This window comes from Hakea prostrata, chromosome 11 (genome assembly GCF_041222555.1).
Source record: "Hakea prostrata isolate BN-2017 chromosome 11, UWA_Hpros_2, whole genome shotgun sequence".
In the NCBI taxonomy this organism is placed as follows: Eukaryota; Viridiplantae; Streptophyta; class Magnoliopsida; order Proteales; family Proteaceae; genus Hakea; species Hakea prostrata.
The window spans coordinates 13,058,223-13,077,897 of NC_142610.1; the positions used below are offsets into that span (position 1 = coordinate 13,058,223).

At 36.4% G+C, this 19,675-nt stretch overlaps 2 protein-coding genes and 2 pseudogenes across 2 annotated transcripts; 2 read left to right on the forward strand and 2 right to left on the reverse strand.

The window, feature by feature from the left end:
- Positions 1–1,456: 1,456 nt before the first annotated feature.
- Positions 1,457–3,266, reverse strand: LOC149000160 (putative F-box protein At5g55150; annotated as a pseudogene).
- A 4,821-nt stretch (positions 3,267–8,087) lies between these two features.
- LOC149000161 (phenylalanine N-monooxygenase-like) lies at positions 8,088–10,175 on the forward strand. The gene is made up of 2 exons (XM_089140185.1): positions 8,088–9,146; positions 9,389–10,175. Exons 1-2 carry the CDS (start codon positions 8,118–8,120, stop codon positions 10,019–10,021), a joined length of 1,662 nt encoding a protein of 553 aa, XP_088996311.1. The 5' UTR covers positions 8,088–8,117; the 3' UTR covers positions 10,022–10,175.
- A 783-nt stretch (positions 10,176–10,958) lies between these two features.
- On the reverse strand, positions 10,959–14,988 carry LOC149000162 (putative F-box protein At5g55150; annotated as a pseudogene).
- Positions 14,989–15,167: 179 nt separating this feature from the next.
- Positions 15,168–17,229, forward strand: LOC149000163 (phenylalanine N-monooxygenase-like). The gene is made up of 2 exons (XM_089140132.1): positions 15,168–16,232; positions 16,475–17,229. Exons 1-2 carry the CDS (start codon positions 15,195–15,197, stop codon positions 17,105–17,107), a joined length of 1,671 nt encoding a protein of 556 aa, XP_088996258.1. The 5' UTR covers positions 15,168–15,194; the 3' UTR covers positions 17,108–17,229.
- Positions 17,230–19,675: the final 2,446 nt, after the last annotated feature.

Consider the following 19,675-nt stretch of genomic DNA (forward strand, 5'->3'; position numbering starts at 1 on the left):
ACTCTCCTGTAGGGAGGTCAGCTGGAGGTACCTTCATAACTGAAGAGAGTTGAGCTGAAAGGTACCCTCACAAAGAGAGGTATCCTTACCCTTTTACCCACAGCCTTTGGGACTCTATATAAACTCATTTTCGTGCTCATTCTATATATTGAATTACCTCCTCCTCTTTCTTTCTCTCTCTCCCTGTTGTTGTTCTGTCAAGCAGTGAACATTACCTGATACACCTTAAGTAACCTTTCTGGAGTGCAACCTTAAAGGTTGGGCTGACTGATCTTGGGGTGAATACACTGTAGAACTCGTATTGCAAAAATCGGGGTGTCTAAATACCTTAAAGAAAGTACATTTGGTACGTTTCAACTCTCAAAAAGAATTATAAGATCAAATGTATTTCCAGATTCCTCAACAACATTTCAACAAGGCGGAATTTGATATGCTCCAGTATATGAAGGAGGCAACTACAGAGGGAATTGTACTTCTTCATTTTTGGGTCGATAATGAGGAAAATGAAGCGCATCCCTTTGTAACTCACTATTGCGTTGACACCAACCAAGTTTTTGCTAGTTGCTGAAACCTGCTAAAATGTTAGCTATTGTAATGTGCCATCTTCGATCATATGTATGAAAGATAATCTCAACCACCTCTTCCCTGCAAAGTGTAAGTAATATTGTTAATAGTCTTCACAAGGATTGCTCGCACAAATTCTAACCCCACTGAACTCTCATTGCATGAAGTATTAATACAAATTGGAGCTCGAACTCTGATCAATCACATATTCACATGTGAGTAACAATTTATCAACCAGAAAAAATTTTCTCACATATGATAACAATTCAAGATGAATTCTACCAAGACTCAAACTTGTGTACAGTTCAAAATAGTTTGAATTCAAATATTTGTAAACCCTATTAGAGATCTTGCAACTCTGTAACTCAAGTCTCCACAAATTCTGAAACACATAGGGACCCTTTTAAAAGAAAGTGAGTAAATAAAACAAAGTGGAAACCTTAAATTTTTCGATTACATTTTCCCTTGTTCATGTGGCGGTTACGTAGTGATGAAAGTGGGAAGCTGTAGATGGATACAATGTGTTAGACAAAGATATAATGACCAACAAAATGATATCTGGCTCTTCAATATGGAGAAAATTTTCTAATGAGTACTCAATGAGTTGTAGGATTCGGTCCACACCTCCACATTGTGATACCCCTTTGCCAACGCTTCCTTAAGACCACATCTAATTCCCTTCATCTCACATGCCAGAATATTAGAATCTAATGAACCTCCAGCAACGGCGAAGACCACATGCCCTTCATGAAGCCTACTAATGGCATCGTAGCCCAACCTCTCCTCCTTCACAAAGCCATCAATGTTTATCACAATGCACCCCTCAGGCGGTCTCATCTAGTGATGACATGAACCAAATGAAATTACCTTTTTTCCATGTCTGGTTATTCAATCATCTATTTGGAGTGAACCAAATGGGTAATGAGAAGGGATGATAACCACTGCTAGGATAATGAGGCTCAACATGTCTATCTTTTAAGCGAAAGATTCCCTTGTCACTACCAGCTGAAGTCCTACAAGACCCGTGATGTGCCTTCAAATAATAATCATCCATGAAATAAATACAGATCCTCTTAACCCCTGTTATTTGATTCTTGTCACAGCAAAATGAGAAAGAAGAATTCGAACCTAAAAACAATGAGAACTTGCCTAAACTTCTAATCTCAACCCACAACTTGCTGCTCAACTCCAGCTTGAAAACAGTGAATTATGTCGTTCTGTAACAAAGAAATTCACCATCATCAGCATACTCTACTTCTCTTAAAACCTGTAATAACTCACCAGAACATTCAACTAAGTACCTCTTTCCATAACGTTTCTTCATAGGAGTAGTTGTGATTAGTGTAGTCTTCAGATGAACACCAATATCACAAGACACAAGAAAACCTTCATAATTTATGGCATAAAATTGTTCCTTACAGTATATGACATCAATAAAAAAATGTCAATTCACATGGTATGGTTGTCCATGTTTCATCCCCAATTCTAGCATATGCTAACTTGTTCCAATCCGAAAAAATGGCCACAGCTATATAACTGGAGTTTGAAAGATTAGATGATAATATAACTTTTTCTAAGAATAAATTACGCATTTCTTCTGTGGTGCAACCTTGTGATAAATAATCCTCTTGATTTTGGAATGTTGTTTGATGTGGAAGCTTAAATTGGACTCTGGTAATTGGACTAAACATGTCAATCAATAAGCTTTCATCTACCATCACCAGCCACCCTTTAGGTGATCCAACGCAACGCTTTGCATGAGCTTCAGATAGCTTTAACTCAAGAACCTTTTTGCTAGATAAATCGTAAAAGCTACGAATCATGTTATTCTCTTCCTTCTTTGGAAGCATAAGCCATATATCAGAAAATGTTGAATGGTGGTCCAAACCCATAATAATGGATTGCCAAGATCGACAAACAATGTGAATCGAACAAAATCTTGGTAACAAGGGAGCTTCGCCTCAATAATCTCAAGGTGTTCCTCCAAAATGTTAGACCTGTTAGCCTCATCGCACTTCTGATTTCTTTCAAAATTATCTACACGAGAGGGAGAGGGAGGGAGGGAGGAGAGAGAGAGAGAGAGAGAGAGAGAGAGAGAGAGAGAGAGAGAGAGAGAGAGAGAGAGTTAGATGCTTCAATGGTGGAAAGTTTGCAACAACATAACCCGATGAATAAGCATGCCATATATGTTAGTAAAACTAATGTGTAATCAGTTTCATAGACTAGACTAACTCTTAATAGCACATAGTTCACACAAAAAAAAAAAAAAGAGAGGAGAGATTACATGATTTTGAAACTCAAGTAATGGAGTTAAGAATTTTAACTTCATTTTTTATCTGCCTATCTAATCCACAAAAGATATTAAGCATAAGTGCCAAAAAAGTCTTCAAAATAATTTGAAGGTGAGTTAACGATAATGTCATCCTAAAGAGTTGTCATTTTTCCAACAACTTTAGTCGCAAACGTAAAACAAGAATTCATGAAATCTCACAAGGTATGTTACTTCTCATGAAAGCAAAACAAGATTGGTAGGTGAAATAAAAATAAAAAAATGCTCCTCCTATTTCAAATTGAGATCTTGCTTTGAGATTTAATCCCAGACAAATTTAAAAAGCAGCCCAACTTGATTGAGTCTAGATATATCAACTTGAGTGCACCGAGACAGAGCCATTTTGTTCGTCGTTTGCTTCTAGAGTTGCCATATTTTTATATTTTCTGGTAGATCCTTGCTATGACAAGTGTGCATAAGCACTCCTTGGATTGATGTATGAACTTTGAACATGTGTTTTGTATAAAAAAGAAAACATAATAGTTTCAACATTAAGTATGAGAGTTTTGTATGTACATATAATACAACTTTAGCTCGTTTCCAACTTGGGTCCAAAACAGGACTCCCATTTATGCCTACCCGCCCCCCCCCCTCCCCAACAAAAGAAAAATCTAAGAGCACCATTGTGCTTTAAAGGCTTGAATAAGATGGAGAGCAAGTTCCAATCCAAAATTACACCATATACCCCTCTAGATGGACTATCGAGTTCAAAAAATAAAAAAAATTACACCATATACCCCTCTAGTGTTAGGTCTGGATCGAGGGAAGGGTAGTATAACTAGGATCATGACTTCGATTGTGGACCTTTTGCCATAGCTTACAGTCCACCGATCGAGGGAACGAATATTAGAGAAAAAGAAAATGCATAAAGTAAATAACAAATCAATAAATGGAAAAAGGAAACCTTAACCAAAGAGAGGCATGACTTATAGGCATCTTCAATGAAGGACCCAGGAAATAGGAAAACAATAAATAAATACTAAGAAATAAATTTTTTATTAAGAATATAGAGGGGTACACAGAAGCGGGAATGGAGGGGGGGGGAAGAAGATTACTTACGAAGGCTACTTACTTGCATCCTCGAATCTTGAATAAAATAAAATAAAAAAACTGGAACAATCAATTCGAATCTCAACCAACCCTAACAACCAGATCTGGAATTATCCAAATCTACAATTACTAAACCCAGAGAGAAACAAATCCTCTTCGAAATTGAAACTTGAAATTGAAATTGAAGTTGCATTGATTGAGAAAAAAAAATTACACTTGCATAAAAGAAACTAAATAACTTGAATAATCATTGCATTACATAGAAAAATTAAATCTAAACATTAAACTAAATAAACTAGAACCCCCAAAGCAGTCAAAGAACTAGAGAAAACCTAAACAAACTAAAGAGAAGAAGAAAAAAATGTCATAAGTACTCTAAGAGAAGAAGGGCTATTTATAGGAGATGGTGAATGATTTACAAATGAGGAAAGAAGAGTGATAGGAAAAGGAAAAAATAAATAAATAACCTAATTTCGTTGGAAAATCTAGAGAGAGAGAGAGAGAGAGAGAGAGAGAGAGAGAGAGAGATAAAAAGAAGGAATAGGGAGAAAAGAGAGACAGAAAATATTTTAAGAAAAGCAATGTGAGTTAATTAAAGAAAATAAAATAAAATAGTAAAGTAAAAGAAATAGGAAGTGGGGAGAGATAAATAATCACGAAATAAATAAAATATTTTTAAAAATAAAATATCATAATCTTTGACTACTTGTGGGCCCATATATTTTTTAATTACAATAAAGTAAAATAAATTAAAAATCTTAACTAATCTCAGACATAGATCAAAATTGACTTTTTTATTTCTAAGATATTCTTGAATTTGGTCCATAATAGCATTTCTAGCCAATCATGCTCTAAATTAGACCATTTTCGCACTTGAGAATTTGAATGGACCTCTTGACGTGTAAAATTGCATGTTTCTATCCAAAACTCAAAATATTTGCTCAAATCCTGAAAAATCTTAAAATCTACAAAAACAACATAAAACTAAAAGTAACTTCACTCTAAGGCTGCGTTTGTTTGCAAAGGTAGGATAGGAAAATAAGGGGTGGGAAAAAAAAAACATATGGGTCCCATGTGTAGTGGGGTGAGGGAGAAGGAAAGGAAAGGAAAGGGTTTTGTGGAAAAGTGATAGGGTGGGTCCCACTTTTTACTTTCCCCAACTTTCCCACAAAGTCCCACCAAATATGTCGGGTTTTAAAATGGCATGGGGTGGGAAAGTTGGGCTGCCACATCAGCAGACAAGTTTCTTTGAATCAAGGAAAATTCAAGGAAACTTGTCTCCTACTTTTCCACCCCAAGCAACCAAACAATCTACCATTTTGGGATTTAAAGGAAAAGTAAAAAATCTACACTTTTTTCAAGAATTTTCCCACCCCTTTTTTCCCACCCCACCTGTATTCCAGCAAACAAACTCAGCCTAAGTGTGTAAGTGGATTTTTATTTGCGTCAGCAGTTGCACCTGTTGCTGCCAATGGTGAAAAATGCGTCAGCAGATGCCTGTTGCTGCCAATGGTGAGGATCCAGCTACCTAAGCAAAAGTAAATCGGAAGGCTGTAAATTAAAGTGTGAGGATATATATATATATATATATATATATATATATATATATATATATATATATATATATATATATATATATATATATATATATATATATATATATATATATATATATATATATATATATATATATATATATATATATATATACAAAAAAAATAACTTTTACATGTAAAGGTTTAAAAAATTTGGAATTTACAAAATCACATCTTGCTCTACACGATGAATCCCCTAATTCTCAGTCATCTTTCATGTGGTTCAGTGAATCCATGGTTGCTAATTTGCTCCTTCATCAAATTGGGACTGAATTTTTCTACTGGCTCCCATGGGTGTTTTCACTGAAATATGAAGTAGAACAGCTATGGGAAGTAAAGCAAATCTAGGCGTTGTGTAACAAGGAAACTCTTACGAAGTGGCGGTGCCAACATCAACTCATCTGGGCCTGGCACAAATGGATCAAAAACATCCCCTTTCAGTGACTTCGGGCTAAAGTTGGAACATGCAACCTCATTTGTTCTTGGCGAAGATGGGACCCAAGTCACAGGTAGTGGCGGAGCCACGTAGGGACCGGAGGGGGCCATGCCCCCCCCCCCCCCCATTTTTTGAAAATTTAAAAATGCCTACATATTTTCCTAATTTTTCTCACTTTACGTGTGAAATACCACTATTTGCCTATTTGGCCCCCCACCAAAAATTAAAAATAAAAATTTAAGATATAGATGATGGATATAAATGTCATTCTTAATCATAATCAAATGGTTATCATTAAATCCCTAGTTTTAAAGAATAAAGGCTAAATTCAAATTAAAAACTAACTCACTATCCATGAATTTTTCCCTATATTCTCTCTCATATTTTCATTCTTATTTATTCTCTCATGAATCTCCTCTTTTATTCCTATTTTTTCTCTTTTTTTTTCTCACACGTCTCACAAAATATTGGAGTAGTTAATAGACATTGGAATTTTTCGAAATCTTCTCCACAATTATCAGTATTCACTCTCTCTTTCTCAAATTATTCCTCTCTCTCTCACACACGATTTTTCTAGTATTCATTTCATAAAGTATAATTTTATTTTATTTTTAATTTAGTTGTTATTTCTTTCTCTTAAAATTTGATTCTACTAATAGCAATGTGAATCTCATTAGAATTCAGCCATTGATTTTATCAGATCTAATCATAATCATTGATTTTTTTTTTTAATCCTAAAATTTCATTCCTATTAATGGAAATTCAAATCTCGCTTAAAATCTCAGCTTAATTTACTTAAATTTTTAATGTAGACCCCACACCTTAAAATATAAGAAAATTTTATGAGATGGGACCCACAATGAGTCCCGCGTTGGCCCAGGTATATTCGGACCCCCAATGTTCAATCCTGGCTCCGCCCTGGTCACAAGAGACTTGAAATCAACTTGAACTTCTCCTTCTCTCTATCCGAATCAGGCGTAATAGGCCCAACAGTGCTTTGTCATTGACGATTCGCTCAAAGTTCATAGATTCGAAAACGCTAATCATCGCCAATGGAGCTTTTTCTAATAATAAATCTTTCTTGTTCCTTGTCCAAACAAGCTTCAGACTCCATGACTGGTGAAAACAAGAACTTGAAAGGAATAAATAATTGAAACCAAATCTCTCAGCCAATAAGTTTGCTCAAATCTAAAATCTGATAGATAAGCAAAAACTGAAATGTGGGTGATTTAGATATCCTAGCCTAAACCAACACAGCTCATTCGTGAATAAATGGGCAGAGAGCATTCCAGGTGGAAAACCCTAACCTAAGTACAAATTGAGATGAATTTCTTATTCGAAATAGTTCGAAAACCCTAAAACACGGGAAGATTAATAAAGGAATTAAAATGGGAAGAAGCAAGAACTCAGGTTAAACACAATCCAAATCTCAGATGATTTCGGCTTCTTCAACTACCTGAAAACATGAATGAATATATCAATCAGAGAAAAGGAAGGGAGGAAGAAAAAAGCAGGATCGAAAAGCCCTAAATCGAGTGTATCTCAGTCGAGTGAACACGAAAGAGTTGTTTTTGTAAATTTCAAAAAATTAGTTGAGATTTTGTAAAATAAAAAAATTATATTTACTCTTACATCCCGTACTTTTATTAACGACCGTTAGATTTTTATTTGTACACGTGGCTTGTAGCCGGCTGCTGGCCGCAAATAAAAATCCATGAACAGCCAAGCTCCACCTTTCCTGCCAATGCAGGGTTGGTTGAGTGGTAAAGATCCGTACATCTCAGTGGAAAGGTATTGGGTTCGACCCTTGCGGATGGCATTTCAATTCCTGAATTAAAAAAAAGCATAAAAAAAAATTAAAAAAAAAAAAACTCCACCTTCCCTAATATGAACTGTAACATTTTTTATTTTAAAATACAAAAAACTGGGCTGTTTCACATGTTATGTTATGTTATGTTATGTTATGTTATTTTATTTTATTTTATTTTATTGTTGGCCCAACTATGTTATCTCACGTGAAGTCCGCGTTAGTACTTCACATCTCAACACATGACAAATAGTCACTATTTAAAGGGCTTCTCTGCAATTCCTCCCTCACCACCAGCAAAACCATCTCTCGAGCTTCAACATCTAAAAGTCAGTCATGGCGAACAACACCTCTAACATCTCTTCCCCTATTCTTACTCTCCCATGGAGTGTTGTTACATCAGATTGGGTTTCCACCACCCTTGGTGGAACCCTAATTAGCTTCACTCACCCAACTACTGCACTTGTCATCTTAATCTCCCTTCTTTTCATTGCCCAGTTTAGATCTGAGTTGCACAAGAAATCCAAGCTTTCTTCACCACTCCCACCTGGTCCTGTTCCATGGCTTGTAGTTGGCTGCATTCCAGAATTGTTCCGAAAGAGGCCGGTTTTCCGGTGGATTCTTGGGTTCATGAAGGAGAAGAATATCGAAATCGCATGTTTTCGATTTGGTGATGTTCATGTAATTCCGGTTACTTGCCCGGAAATCGCTAGAGAGTTCTTGAAGAAGCAGGATTCTACTTTCGCTTCAAGACCCATTACAATGGGAACTGAGTATTCAAGCCGTGGGTTCTTGTCCATTGCTGTTGCACCATGGGGTGATCAGTGGAAGAAAATGAGAAAGGTTGTGGCTTCTGAGGTTATAAATTCCAAGAGACTTCAATGGCTTCTTGAGAAAAGAACTGAAGAAGCTGATAATCTTGTTCGCTATGTTTACAACCAATGTGTTGGTTATTCAGTTGTGGATTTGAGAGTTGCAGTTAGGCAATACAGTGGAAATGTCATTAGAAAGATGATGTTCAACAAGAGATACTTCGGGGAAGGAAAGAAAGATGGAGGTCCTGGTGCTGAAGAAGAAGAATACGTTGAAGCTCTCTTCACTGTGCTTTGTCTCCTTTACGCATTTTGTGTCTCAGATTACATGCCTAGTTTGAGGAAGCTTGATCTGAATGGACACGAGAAGATCATGAAGGAAGCTATTCAGATTGTTAACAAGTATCATGACCCCATAATTGATGAGAGGATTCAACAATGGAGAGATGGGAAGAAGAAGGAACCCGAAGATCTTCTTGATCTCCTTGTTTCAATGAAAGACTCAAATGGGAAGCCATTGCTATCCACAGAAGAGATCAAAGCTCAAGCTGCGGTAAGATCTTAGCTGCACCATTTATTCATTTCAAGTTATGATCTTCCTGATCTCCTTTTTGCATGCTTTCTGGTTGACTTTCCCCAAAACAGCCTTAAAAGCTGGGTTCAAACAAATTAATCCAGGCCCAAACCCAAGACAAACCATATGGGTTGAAAATTTAGTAGTGGGCCAGAAACATTCCCATTTATAGTAAATTGATTGCATCAGTTAATAGAAACTAATAATCCCACTTTTTGCAGGATTTAATCTATGCAGCAGTTGACAATCCATCAAACGCAGTAGAATGGGCCTTGGCAGAGATGATCAACAAGCCTGAGATGCTTCAAAAAGCTACTGAAGAAATTGATAGGGTTGTTGGAAAGGAGAGGTTAGTTCAAGAGTCCGATATGCCTAAGCTCAATTACGTCAAGGCATGTGCTAGAGAGGCTTTCCGGCTCCACCCAATTGCTCCCTTCAATCTTCCACATGTCTCCAATGCTGATACGACAGTTGCCGGTTATTTCATTCCTAAGGGAAGCCATGTCTTGTTAAGTAGAATTGGGCTGGGCCGGAACCCTAAAGTTTGGGAAGACCCACTTCAGTTCAAGCCCGAACGACATTTGAAGGATCCTTCTGTTGAGGTTGATTTGGTTGAATCGGACTTACGGTTCATTTCATTTAGTACTGGGAGGCGTGGGTGCATGGGAGCCGTGCTTGGGTCAGCCATGACCGTTATGCTGTTGGCTAGGCTTCTTCAAGGGTTCAGCTGGGGCCTAAAATCTGGTGAGTCAAGGATCGAACTCGATGAGTCAAAAACTGATCTTTTCTTGGCCAAACCATTGCTTGCACATGCTAAGCCTCGTTTGCCAATTCATGCTTACCCTAAGCATTAGGATGGTTCGTTGAGTAATGGTTGATACGATTTTTTTCTCTAATTTTTTCCCCTTTTTCTTATTTTGGGTAATGGTTTATATGAAATATTTGATACATACATAAAGGGTTATCAGAGAGACAACCCAAAAAAAGAAGAAAAAAAAAGAAAGTAGAGGGCGACCCAAAAATGGAAATTGTATTTTAGTTCTTTTCTTTTGAAGTGGATTGAATTACTCCATGGAAATTGCATGGTTCGTTCCAGATTTGATTCTTTATGTGTAGAATCTCTCTCTCTCTCTCTCTCTCTCTAACCAGATGTGGGGAAGGGCAAAAGAAAAGCTGGGCAAAAATAATATGTTATATTATATAATATAGAAAAATAGATATACAAAAGAAATGAAGCACCATGTATAAAAAATTCTCCTCCGCTTCTCCTCCACAAAGGACTAAAGACTTAAAGAGTAGTTGGAAGGCAATCAGCATCTAGATGCAACTCTTGAATCACAGGGACCAAACTCACCAAAAAATCTGCACATCTATTCGTCTCTCTCATATTATGAACATTGGTGCAGTTTGCAAAACTCATCTTCAAATCAAGAATATCCTCCAAGATGTCTGCCACAAGCTAGGGAGTACCCCAAGCACCATGAATAACTTGAACCATATTTAGTGAATCGGTCCACACCTCCACATTGTGATACCCCTTTGCCAACGCTTCCTTAAGACCACATTTAATTCCCTTCATCTCACATGCCAGAATATTAGAATCTAATGAACCTCCAGCAACGGCGAAGACCACATGCCCTTCATGAAGCCTACTAATGGCATCGTAGCCCAACCTCCCCGGCCTCCTTCACAGAGCCAGCAATGTTTATCACAATGCACCCCTCAAGCGGTCTCATCTAGTGATGACATGAACCAAATGAAATTAACTTTTTTCCATGTCTGGTTATTCAATCATCTATTTGGAGTGAACCAAATGAATAATGAGAATGGATGATAACCACTGCTAGGATAATGAGGCTCAACATGTCCTTCTTCTATGCAAAAGATTCCCTTGTCACTACCAGCTGAAATCTCAGAAGTCCCATAACCTGACTTCCAATAATTATCATCTGTGAAATAAATACAGCTCCTCTTAACACCAGTTATTGGATACTTGTCACAGCAAAATGAGAAAGAAGAATTCGAACCTAAAAACAACGAAAACTTGCCCAAACATCTAATCTCAACCCACAACTTGCTGCTCAACTCCAACCTGAAAACAGTGAATTGTGTCGTTCTGTAACTAGGAAATTCACCATGATGAGCATACTCTACTTCTCTTAAAACCTGTAATAACTCACCAGAACATTCAACTAAGTACCTCTTTCCATAACGTTTCTCCATGGGAGTAGTTGTGATTAGTGTAGTCTTCAGATGAACACCAATATCACAAGACACAAGAAAACCTTCATAATTTATGGCATAAAATTGTTCCTTACAGTATATGACATCAGTAAAAAAAATGTCAATTCACATGGTATGGTTGTCCATGTTTCATCCCCAATTCTAGCATATGCTAACTTGTTCCAATCCGAAAAAATGGCCACAGATATATAACTGGAGTTTGAAAGATTAGATGATAATATAACTTTTTCTAAGAATAAATTACGCATTTCTTCTGTGGTGCAACCTTGTGATAAATAATCCTCTTGATTTTGGAATGTTGTTTGATGTGGAAGCTTAAATTGGACTCTGGTAATTGGACTAAACATGTCAATCAATAAGCTTTCATCTACCATCACCAGCCACCCTTTAGGTGATCCAACGCAACGCTTTGCATGAGCTTCAGATAGCTTTAACTCAAGAACCTTTTTGCTAGATAAATCGTAAAAGCTACGAATCATGTTATTCTCTTCCTTCTCTAGAAGCATAAGCCATATATCAGAAAATGTTGAATGGTGGTCCAAACCCATAATAATGGATTCCCAAGATCGACAAACAATGTGAATCGAACAAAATCTTGGTAACAAGGGAGCTTCGCCTCAATAATCTCAAGGTGTTCCTCCAAAATGTTAGACCTGTTAGCCTCATCGCACTTCTGATTTCTTTCAAAATTATCTACACGAGAGGGAGAGGGGAGAGAGAGAGAGAGAGAGAGAGAGAGAGAGAGAGAGAGAGAGAGAGAGAGAGTTAGATGCTTCAATGGTGGAAAGTTTGCAACAAGTCTAACTTCAATGGTGGAAAGTTTGCAACAACATAACCCGATGAATAAGCATGCCATATATGTTAGTAAAACTAATGTGTAATCAGTTTCATAGACTAGACTAACTCTTAATAGCACATAGTTCACAAAACAAAAAAAAAAAAAAGAGGAGAGATTGCATGATTTTGTAACTCAAGTAATGGAGTTAACAATTTTTTCTCTGCCTATCTAATCCACAAAAGATATTAAGCATAAGTGCCAAAAAAGTCTTCAAAATAATTTGAAGGTGAGTTAACGATAATGTCATCCTAAAGAGTTGTCATTTTTCCAACAACTTTAGTCGCAAACGTAAAACAAGAATTCATGAAATCTCACAAGGTATGTTACTTCTCATGAAAGCAAAACAAGATAGGTAGGTGAAATAAAAAAATAAAAAAAAAATGCTCCTCCTATTTCAAATTGAGATCTTGCTTTGAGATTTAATCCCAAACAAATTTAAAAAGCAGCCCAACTTGATTGAGTCTAGATATATCAACTTGAGTGCACCGAGACAGAGCCATTTTGTTCGTCATTTGCTTTCTAGAGTTGCCATATTTTTATATTTTCTGGTAGATCCTTGCTATGACAAGTGTGCATAAGCACTCTTTGGATTGATGTATGAACTTTGAACATGTGTTTTGTATAAAAAGAAAACATAATAGTTTCAACATTAAGTATGAGAGTTTTGTATGTATATATAATACAACTTTAGCTGTGGGTCCAAAACAGAACTCCCATTTATGCCTACCCCCCACCCCAATAAAAAAAAATCTGAGAGCACCATAATGGTGCTTTAAAGGCTTGAAATAAGATGGAGAGCAAGTTCCAATCCAAAATTACACCATATACCCCTCTAGATGGACTATCGAGTTCAAAAAATAAAAAAATTACACCATATACCCCTCTAGTGTCAGGTCTGGATCGAGGGAATGGGAGTATAACTAAGATGACTTTGAATGTGGACCCTTTGCCGTAACTTACAGTCCACCGATCGGGGGAACAAATATTAAAGAAAAAGAAAATGCATAAAGTAAATAACAAATCAATAAATAGAAAAAGAAAACTTTAACCAAAGAGAAGCACGACCTATAGGCATCTTCGATCAAGGACCCAGGGGATAGGAAAACAATAAATAAATACTGAAAATTAAATTCTATATTAAGAATATAGACAGGTACACAGAAGCAGGAATGGAGGGGGGAAAGAAGATTACTAACGAAGGCTACTCACTTGCATCCTCGAATCTTAAATAAAAAAATAAAAATACAAAACTCGAACAATCAATTCGAATCTCAACCAACCCTAACAGCGAAACAAATCCTCTTCAAAATTGAAACTTGAAATTTGAAATTGAAATTGCATTGATTGAAAGAAAGAAATTACACTTGCATAAAAGAAACTAAATAACTTGAATAATCATTGCATTACATAGAAAAATTAAACCTAAACATTGAATCTAAAAAACCTAGAACCCCCCCCCCCCCCCCAAAAGCAATCAAAGAACTAGAGAAAACCTAAACAAGCTAAAGAGAAAAAAAAATGTCATAAGTCTAAGAGGAGAGGGGGTATTTATAGGAAATGGTGAATGATTTACAAATGAGGAAATAATAGTGAAATAGGAAAAGAAAAAAAATAAATAAAGAAAAATCTAATTTTGTTGGAAAATCTAAGGAATAAAGAGATAGAGAGAGAGAGAGAATGAGCGCAGAAAAATAAAAAATAAATATGGTAATATATAAACATGGAGAAGGATTAGAGAGAAAAGAGAGAGACAATATATTTTAAGAAAAGCAATGTGAGTTAATTAAAGAAAAAAACATAGTAAAGCAAAAGAAATAGGAAGTAGGGAGAGAGAGATAAATAATCAGGGAAATAATAAAATCTTCTAAACAAATCTATAGAAAAAATAAAATATCATAATCTTTGACTTACTTTTGGGTTCATATATTTTTTAATTACAATAAAGTAAAATAAAATAAAAATTCTAATTAATCTCAGACCTAGATGGAAATTAACTTATTTATTTCTAAGATATTCTTAGATTTGGTCCATAATTGCATCTCTAAAATTAACTTATCATGCTCTAAATTAGACCATTTTTGCACTTAAGAATTTGAATGGACTCTTGACGTGTAACATTGAATATTTTCTATCTAAAACTCCAAATATTTGTTCAAATCTTGAAAATTCAAAAAATTTACAAAAAAAACATAAAACTAGATATTGATTTTTATTTTTATTTTTATAGGAAAAAGGAAATTGCATTAATATTACGTCATAAAACAATTACAAATATTGATAATAGTTCTTTTACAATCATCTTGTAAGGTTGCTGCCGTTCTGGCATACCCCTCAAAATACATCTGGAGCACTGAGTTTGTGAAAGGTTTGTATTCCGACCTTTTTGTCGCTGTTGTCAACTCTAGTATAATTGGCAGTTCTCGAAGAGTCCACTTTTTTTTTTCTTGAAGGTCATGGTAGGATATCTGCAATGTCAGGATTGTTTGTCCATATTTCATCCTCTTTAAACTCACTCTTGTCTGTGCTTTCGATCTTCTGTTGCAAACCTTTGAGCATATTCTCAAAGATCCCATTTTCGTTTCCTCTTCCAAAATTGACGGACGTTAAATGTCCGTCTCCGCACACTCCTGTGCTCCATCCAAAATTAGAGATAAGATTTTGAAAACGGACTTCATGCTTCTCAATGACCAGAACCATATCAACACCGAGTTCCACCTTTCCTAATATGAACTGTAGCATTTTTTATTTTAAAATACAAAACACTCGGGTGTTTCACATGTTATGTTATCTCACGTGAAGTCCGCGTTAAGTACCTCACATCTCAACACATGACCAATAATAATAAATAAATAAATCTCAACACATGACAAATAGTCAATATATAAAGGGCTTCTCTGCATTTCCTCCCTCACCTCCAGCAAAACCATCTTAGCTTCAACATCAAAATGTCAGTCATGGCGAACAACACCTCTAACATCTCTTCCCCATTTCTTACTCTCCCATGGAGTGTTGATACACCAGATTGGGTTTCCACCACCCTTGGTGGAACCCTAATTAGCTTCACTCTCCCAACTACTGCACTTGTCATCTTAATCTCCCTTCTTTTCATTGCCCAGTTTAGATCTGAGTTGCACAAGAAATCCAAGCTAGCTTCAACACTCCCTCCTGGTCCTGTTCCATGGCTTGTAGTTGGCTGCATTCCAGAATTGTTCCGAAAGAGGCCGGTTTTCCGGTGGATTCTTGGGTTCATGAAGGAGAAGAATACCGAGATCGCATGTTTTCGATTTGGTGATGTTCATGTAATTCCGGTTACTTGCCCGGAAATCGCTAGAGAGTTCTTGAAGAAGCAGGATTCTACTTTTGCTTCAAGACCCATTACAATGGGAACTGAGTATTCAAGCCGTGGGTTCTTGTCCATTGCTGTTGCACCATGGGGTGATCAGTGGAAGAAAATGAGAAAGGTTGTGGCTTCTGAGGTTATAAATTCCAAGAGACTTCAATGGCTTCTTGAGAAAAGAACTGAAGAAGCTGATAATCTTGTTCGCTATGTTTACAACCAATGTGTTGGTGATTCAGTTGTGGATTTGAGAGTTGCAGTTAGGCAATACAGTGGAAATGTCATTAGAAAGATGATGTTCAACAAGAGATACTTCGGGGAAGGAAAGAAAGATGGAGGTCCTGGTGCTGAAGAAGAAGAATACGTTGAAGCTCTCTTCACTGTGCTTTGTCTCCTTTACGCATTTTGTGTCTCAGATTACATGCCTAGTTTGAGGAAGCTTGATCTGAATGGCCATGAGAAGATAATGAAGGAAGCTATTAAGATTGTTAACAAGTATCATGACCCCATAATTGATGAGAGGATTCAACTATGGAGAGATGGGAAGAAGAAGGAACCCGAAGATCTTCTTGATCTCCTTGTTTCAATGAAAGACTCAAATGGGAAGCCATTGCTATCCACAGAAGAGATCAAAGCTCAAGCTGCGGTAAGATCTTAGCTGCACCATTTATTCATTTCAAGTTATGATCTTCTTGATCTCCTTTTTGCATGCTTTCTGGTTGACTTTCCCCAAAACAGCCTTAAAAGCTGGGTTCAAACAAATTAATCCAGGCCCAAACCCAAGACAAACCATATGGGTTGAAAATTTAGTAGTGGGCCAGAAACATTCCCATTTATAGTAAATTGATTGCATCAATTAATAGAAACTAATAATCCCACTTTTTGCAGGATTTAATCTATGCAGCAGTTGACAATCCATCAAACGCAGTAGAATGGGCCTTGGCAGAGATGATCAACAAGCCTGAGATGCTTCAAAAAGCTACTGAAGAAATTGATAGGGTTGTTGGAAAGGAGAGGTTAGTTCAAGAGTCCGACATGCCTCAGCTCAATTACGTCAAGGCATGTGCTAGGGAGGCTTTCCGGCTCCACCCAATTGCCCCCTTTAATCTTCCACACGTCTCCAATGCTGATACGACAGTTGCCGGTTATTTCATTCCTAAGGGAAGCCATGTCTTGTTAAGTAGAATTGGGCTGGGCCGGAATCCTAAAGTTTGGGAAGACCCACTTCAGTTCAAGCCCGAACGACATTTGAAGGATCCTTCTGTTGAGGTTGATTTGGTTGAATCGGACTTACGGTTCATTTCATTTAGTACTGGGAGGCGTGGGTGCATGGGGGCCGTGCTCGGGTCAGCCATGACTGTTATGCTGTTGGCTAGGCTTCTTCAAGGGTTCAGCTGGGGCCTAAAATCTGGTGAGTCGGGGATTGATCTCAATGAGTCAAAAACTGATCTTTTCTTGGCCAAACCATTGCTTGCACATGCTAAGCCTCGTTTGCCAATTCATGCTTACCCTAAGCATTAGGATGGTTCGTTGAGTTATGGTTGATATTATTTTATTTTTTTTCCTTTTTTTAATTTGGGTAAGGGTTTATATGAAATATTTGATACATATATATAAAGGGTTATCAGAGAGACAAAGCCCAAAAAAAAGTAGAGGGCGACCCAAAAATAAAGATTGTATTTTAGTTCTTTTTTTTTGAAGTGGATTGAATTACTCCATGGAAATTGCATCTTTCGTTTCAAATTTGATTCTGGTTTTTATGTGTAGAATCTCTCTCTCTCTAACCAAATGTGGGAAGGGCAAAAGAAAAGCTGGGCAAGAATAATATGTTATATTATAGAAAAATAGATATACAAAAGAAATGAAGCACGATATATAAAACCTTCTCCTCAGCTTGTCCTCCTCCACAAAGGACTAAGGAGTAGTTGGAAGGCAATCAACATCTAGATGCAACTCTTGAATCACAAGGACCAAACTCGCCAAAAAATCCGCACTTCTAGGATAATCCTTCACCTACCTTTACAAGTGATAGTTTTGGGGCAAGAATAGTTTGTGGTTTAAACTAACATATCTTCTCAATTGACATCATTTGGGCTTTTAAAAAAGTACGTAACAACGAAGATACCATCTAACTGAGAAAGTTAATGGCAAGTACCATTTTGTCACCTTTGCTATGTAAGAGGACTTGAAATTGTCATCATTCAACTAAAAGGGGTCTGAGTGTCATTTTCATAAAATAAAAGGGGAGCTAACTGTCATTTACCTTTTCGATAAATGATGTAGTCAAAGAATAGCTACTGGAATAATAGGATTGAGAGAGTGACTAGCGCACACTGAAACCGGTTCCAACCAATAACAAAATTTTTTGTTTTGCAGTGTTTTGAGTAAAATGATGTTACTTCTTCAATATAGGTTGGCTTGAACTGATTAAAAAGCCAATATTTCAAACATTCATAGATCTAATCTATGATTATTATGTTTTGTGTTTTCTCATATAAGGAATGAAAAAAAAAAACTAAATGAGAACGAAAGTAAGAGAATATGGGTGGACAGGTTTGGGGGTTTCAGTAAAAAATGATGAGGATGTGTAGAAATTCAATGGTTACTCTTCTAGGCCTCCATTAAAAGTTCTAAGGGCATCAATTCTTCCATATTGATGTGTGCAACACCTCAAGGATGCACACTTGAGAAACTCCCCTAATCTTCAAGTTTTTCAAAGGGAGAACTCTTGTATAACGTTCAAGGAAATGCACTTAGCTAGGAAAAATTTTCTTCTATGTCTCCCATTTACAAATCATAATAGCCTTCAATAGGCAAAGTAAAGGAAAAAGTATCTAATTATTATGAAATTTCAACTCTTAATTATAAATGGGTTTTAATTGTTGAAATTCACATAAAGCTTAGAACTATCTTAAAAACTAGAAACATAATAAATATAAATACTTCTAGTAACTATTGTTATTTCAAAATGTTTTGAAATAAGCTCCAATGTAATTTGCTCCAATGTACTTTTGTTCCTATACTCCTTGATGCAAGCTCAATGAAGTAGTGGTTCAGTTTTCCAGGATGCAAGGTCTAATGTATGGAGAATAATAAAGTCAAATGGAAGGTTTGAAATAGTTCTTCGCTGAAGTTGTATTTGAAACCTAAAGCTGGCTAGAGTTTAGACCAAGCTTGAATATTAATGTGGGCTGATCTCCATGCTTGGGTGGACTTGCCATATCAGGCTTCAAGGTGGGCTGCATAATAAACATCCAATCAGATAGTAAAATTTAGATTTTTTCTTTTTTTTTTTATGGGTGAATTTGCATTAATGAAGCACACAATAGTAAAAGCTCTTTAAGGGCCAGTTTGGTTACATGAGTCTAGAAATTTCAAATATCTAGAGATTTTAAATCTATAAATTTCAAATCTATAGAGTCATAATTTATAAAATTAAATGTTTGGCTATGGAATAAAATTTGTGGATTCATCTTAAAAAACTATTTGATCGACGTAATTTTTGTGAATGTGCAAATGTATAGCTTTTTTGAAATCTCTGGATTTCACCCTTTACCCATAAATCTGCAGATTCACATTTTTAGTGTAAAAAGGTGAATCTCTAGATTTCATGAATCTAGAGAGTTTTACAACCAAACAGGTATAATTCTCAAATTCATGAATCCAGAGATTTGAAGTCTCTGGATTTATGTAACCAAACAGGCCCTAAACCAACGGGGGTTGGTGAAAGTAGTAAGCAGTTTGGTCCGCTTAAGCAAGGTTCTGGTATCGAAACCTTGTGGATGCAAAAAATCCTCGCTGGGAGACTCACCCACCACAGCCAAGTGTGCGACCCGGGTCGAACACCGGATTAGTCAGGGCAAAGCCTTGGAAATCGGAGTTGGCAACCAAAAAAAAAACTCTTTAGGCAAGAGTTAAGCTTGGGATTTACTTAGTCCATCCATTTGCTAAAGAGTCATTTTTATTAAAAAAATTCAAAAAAAAATTCAAAAAAACACATACAGCATGTTAGTAAAATGAGGAACATGTATATATACCCTCACCTACCAGAAAAAAGAAAAGACCATTCTATACTACTTACAAACATAT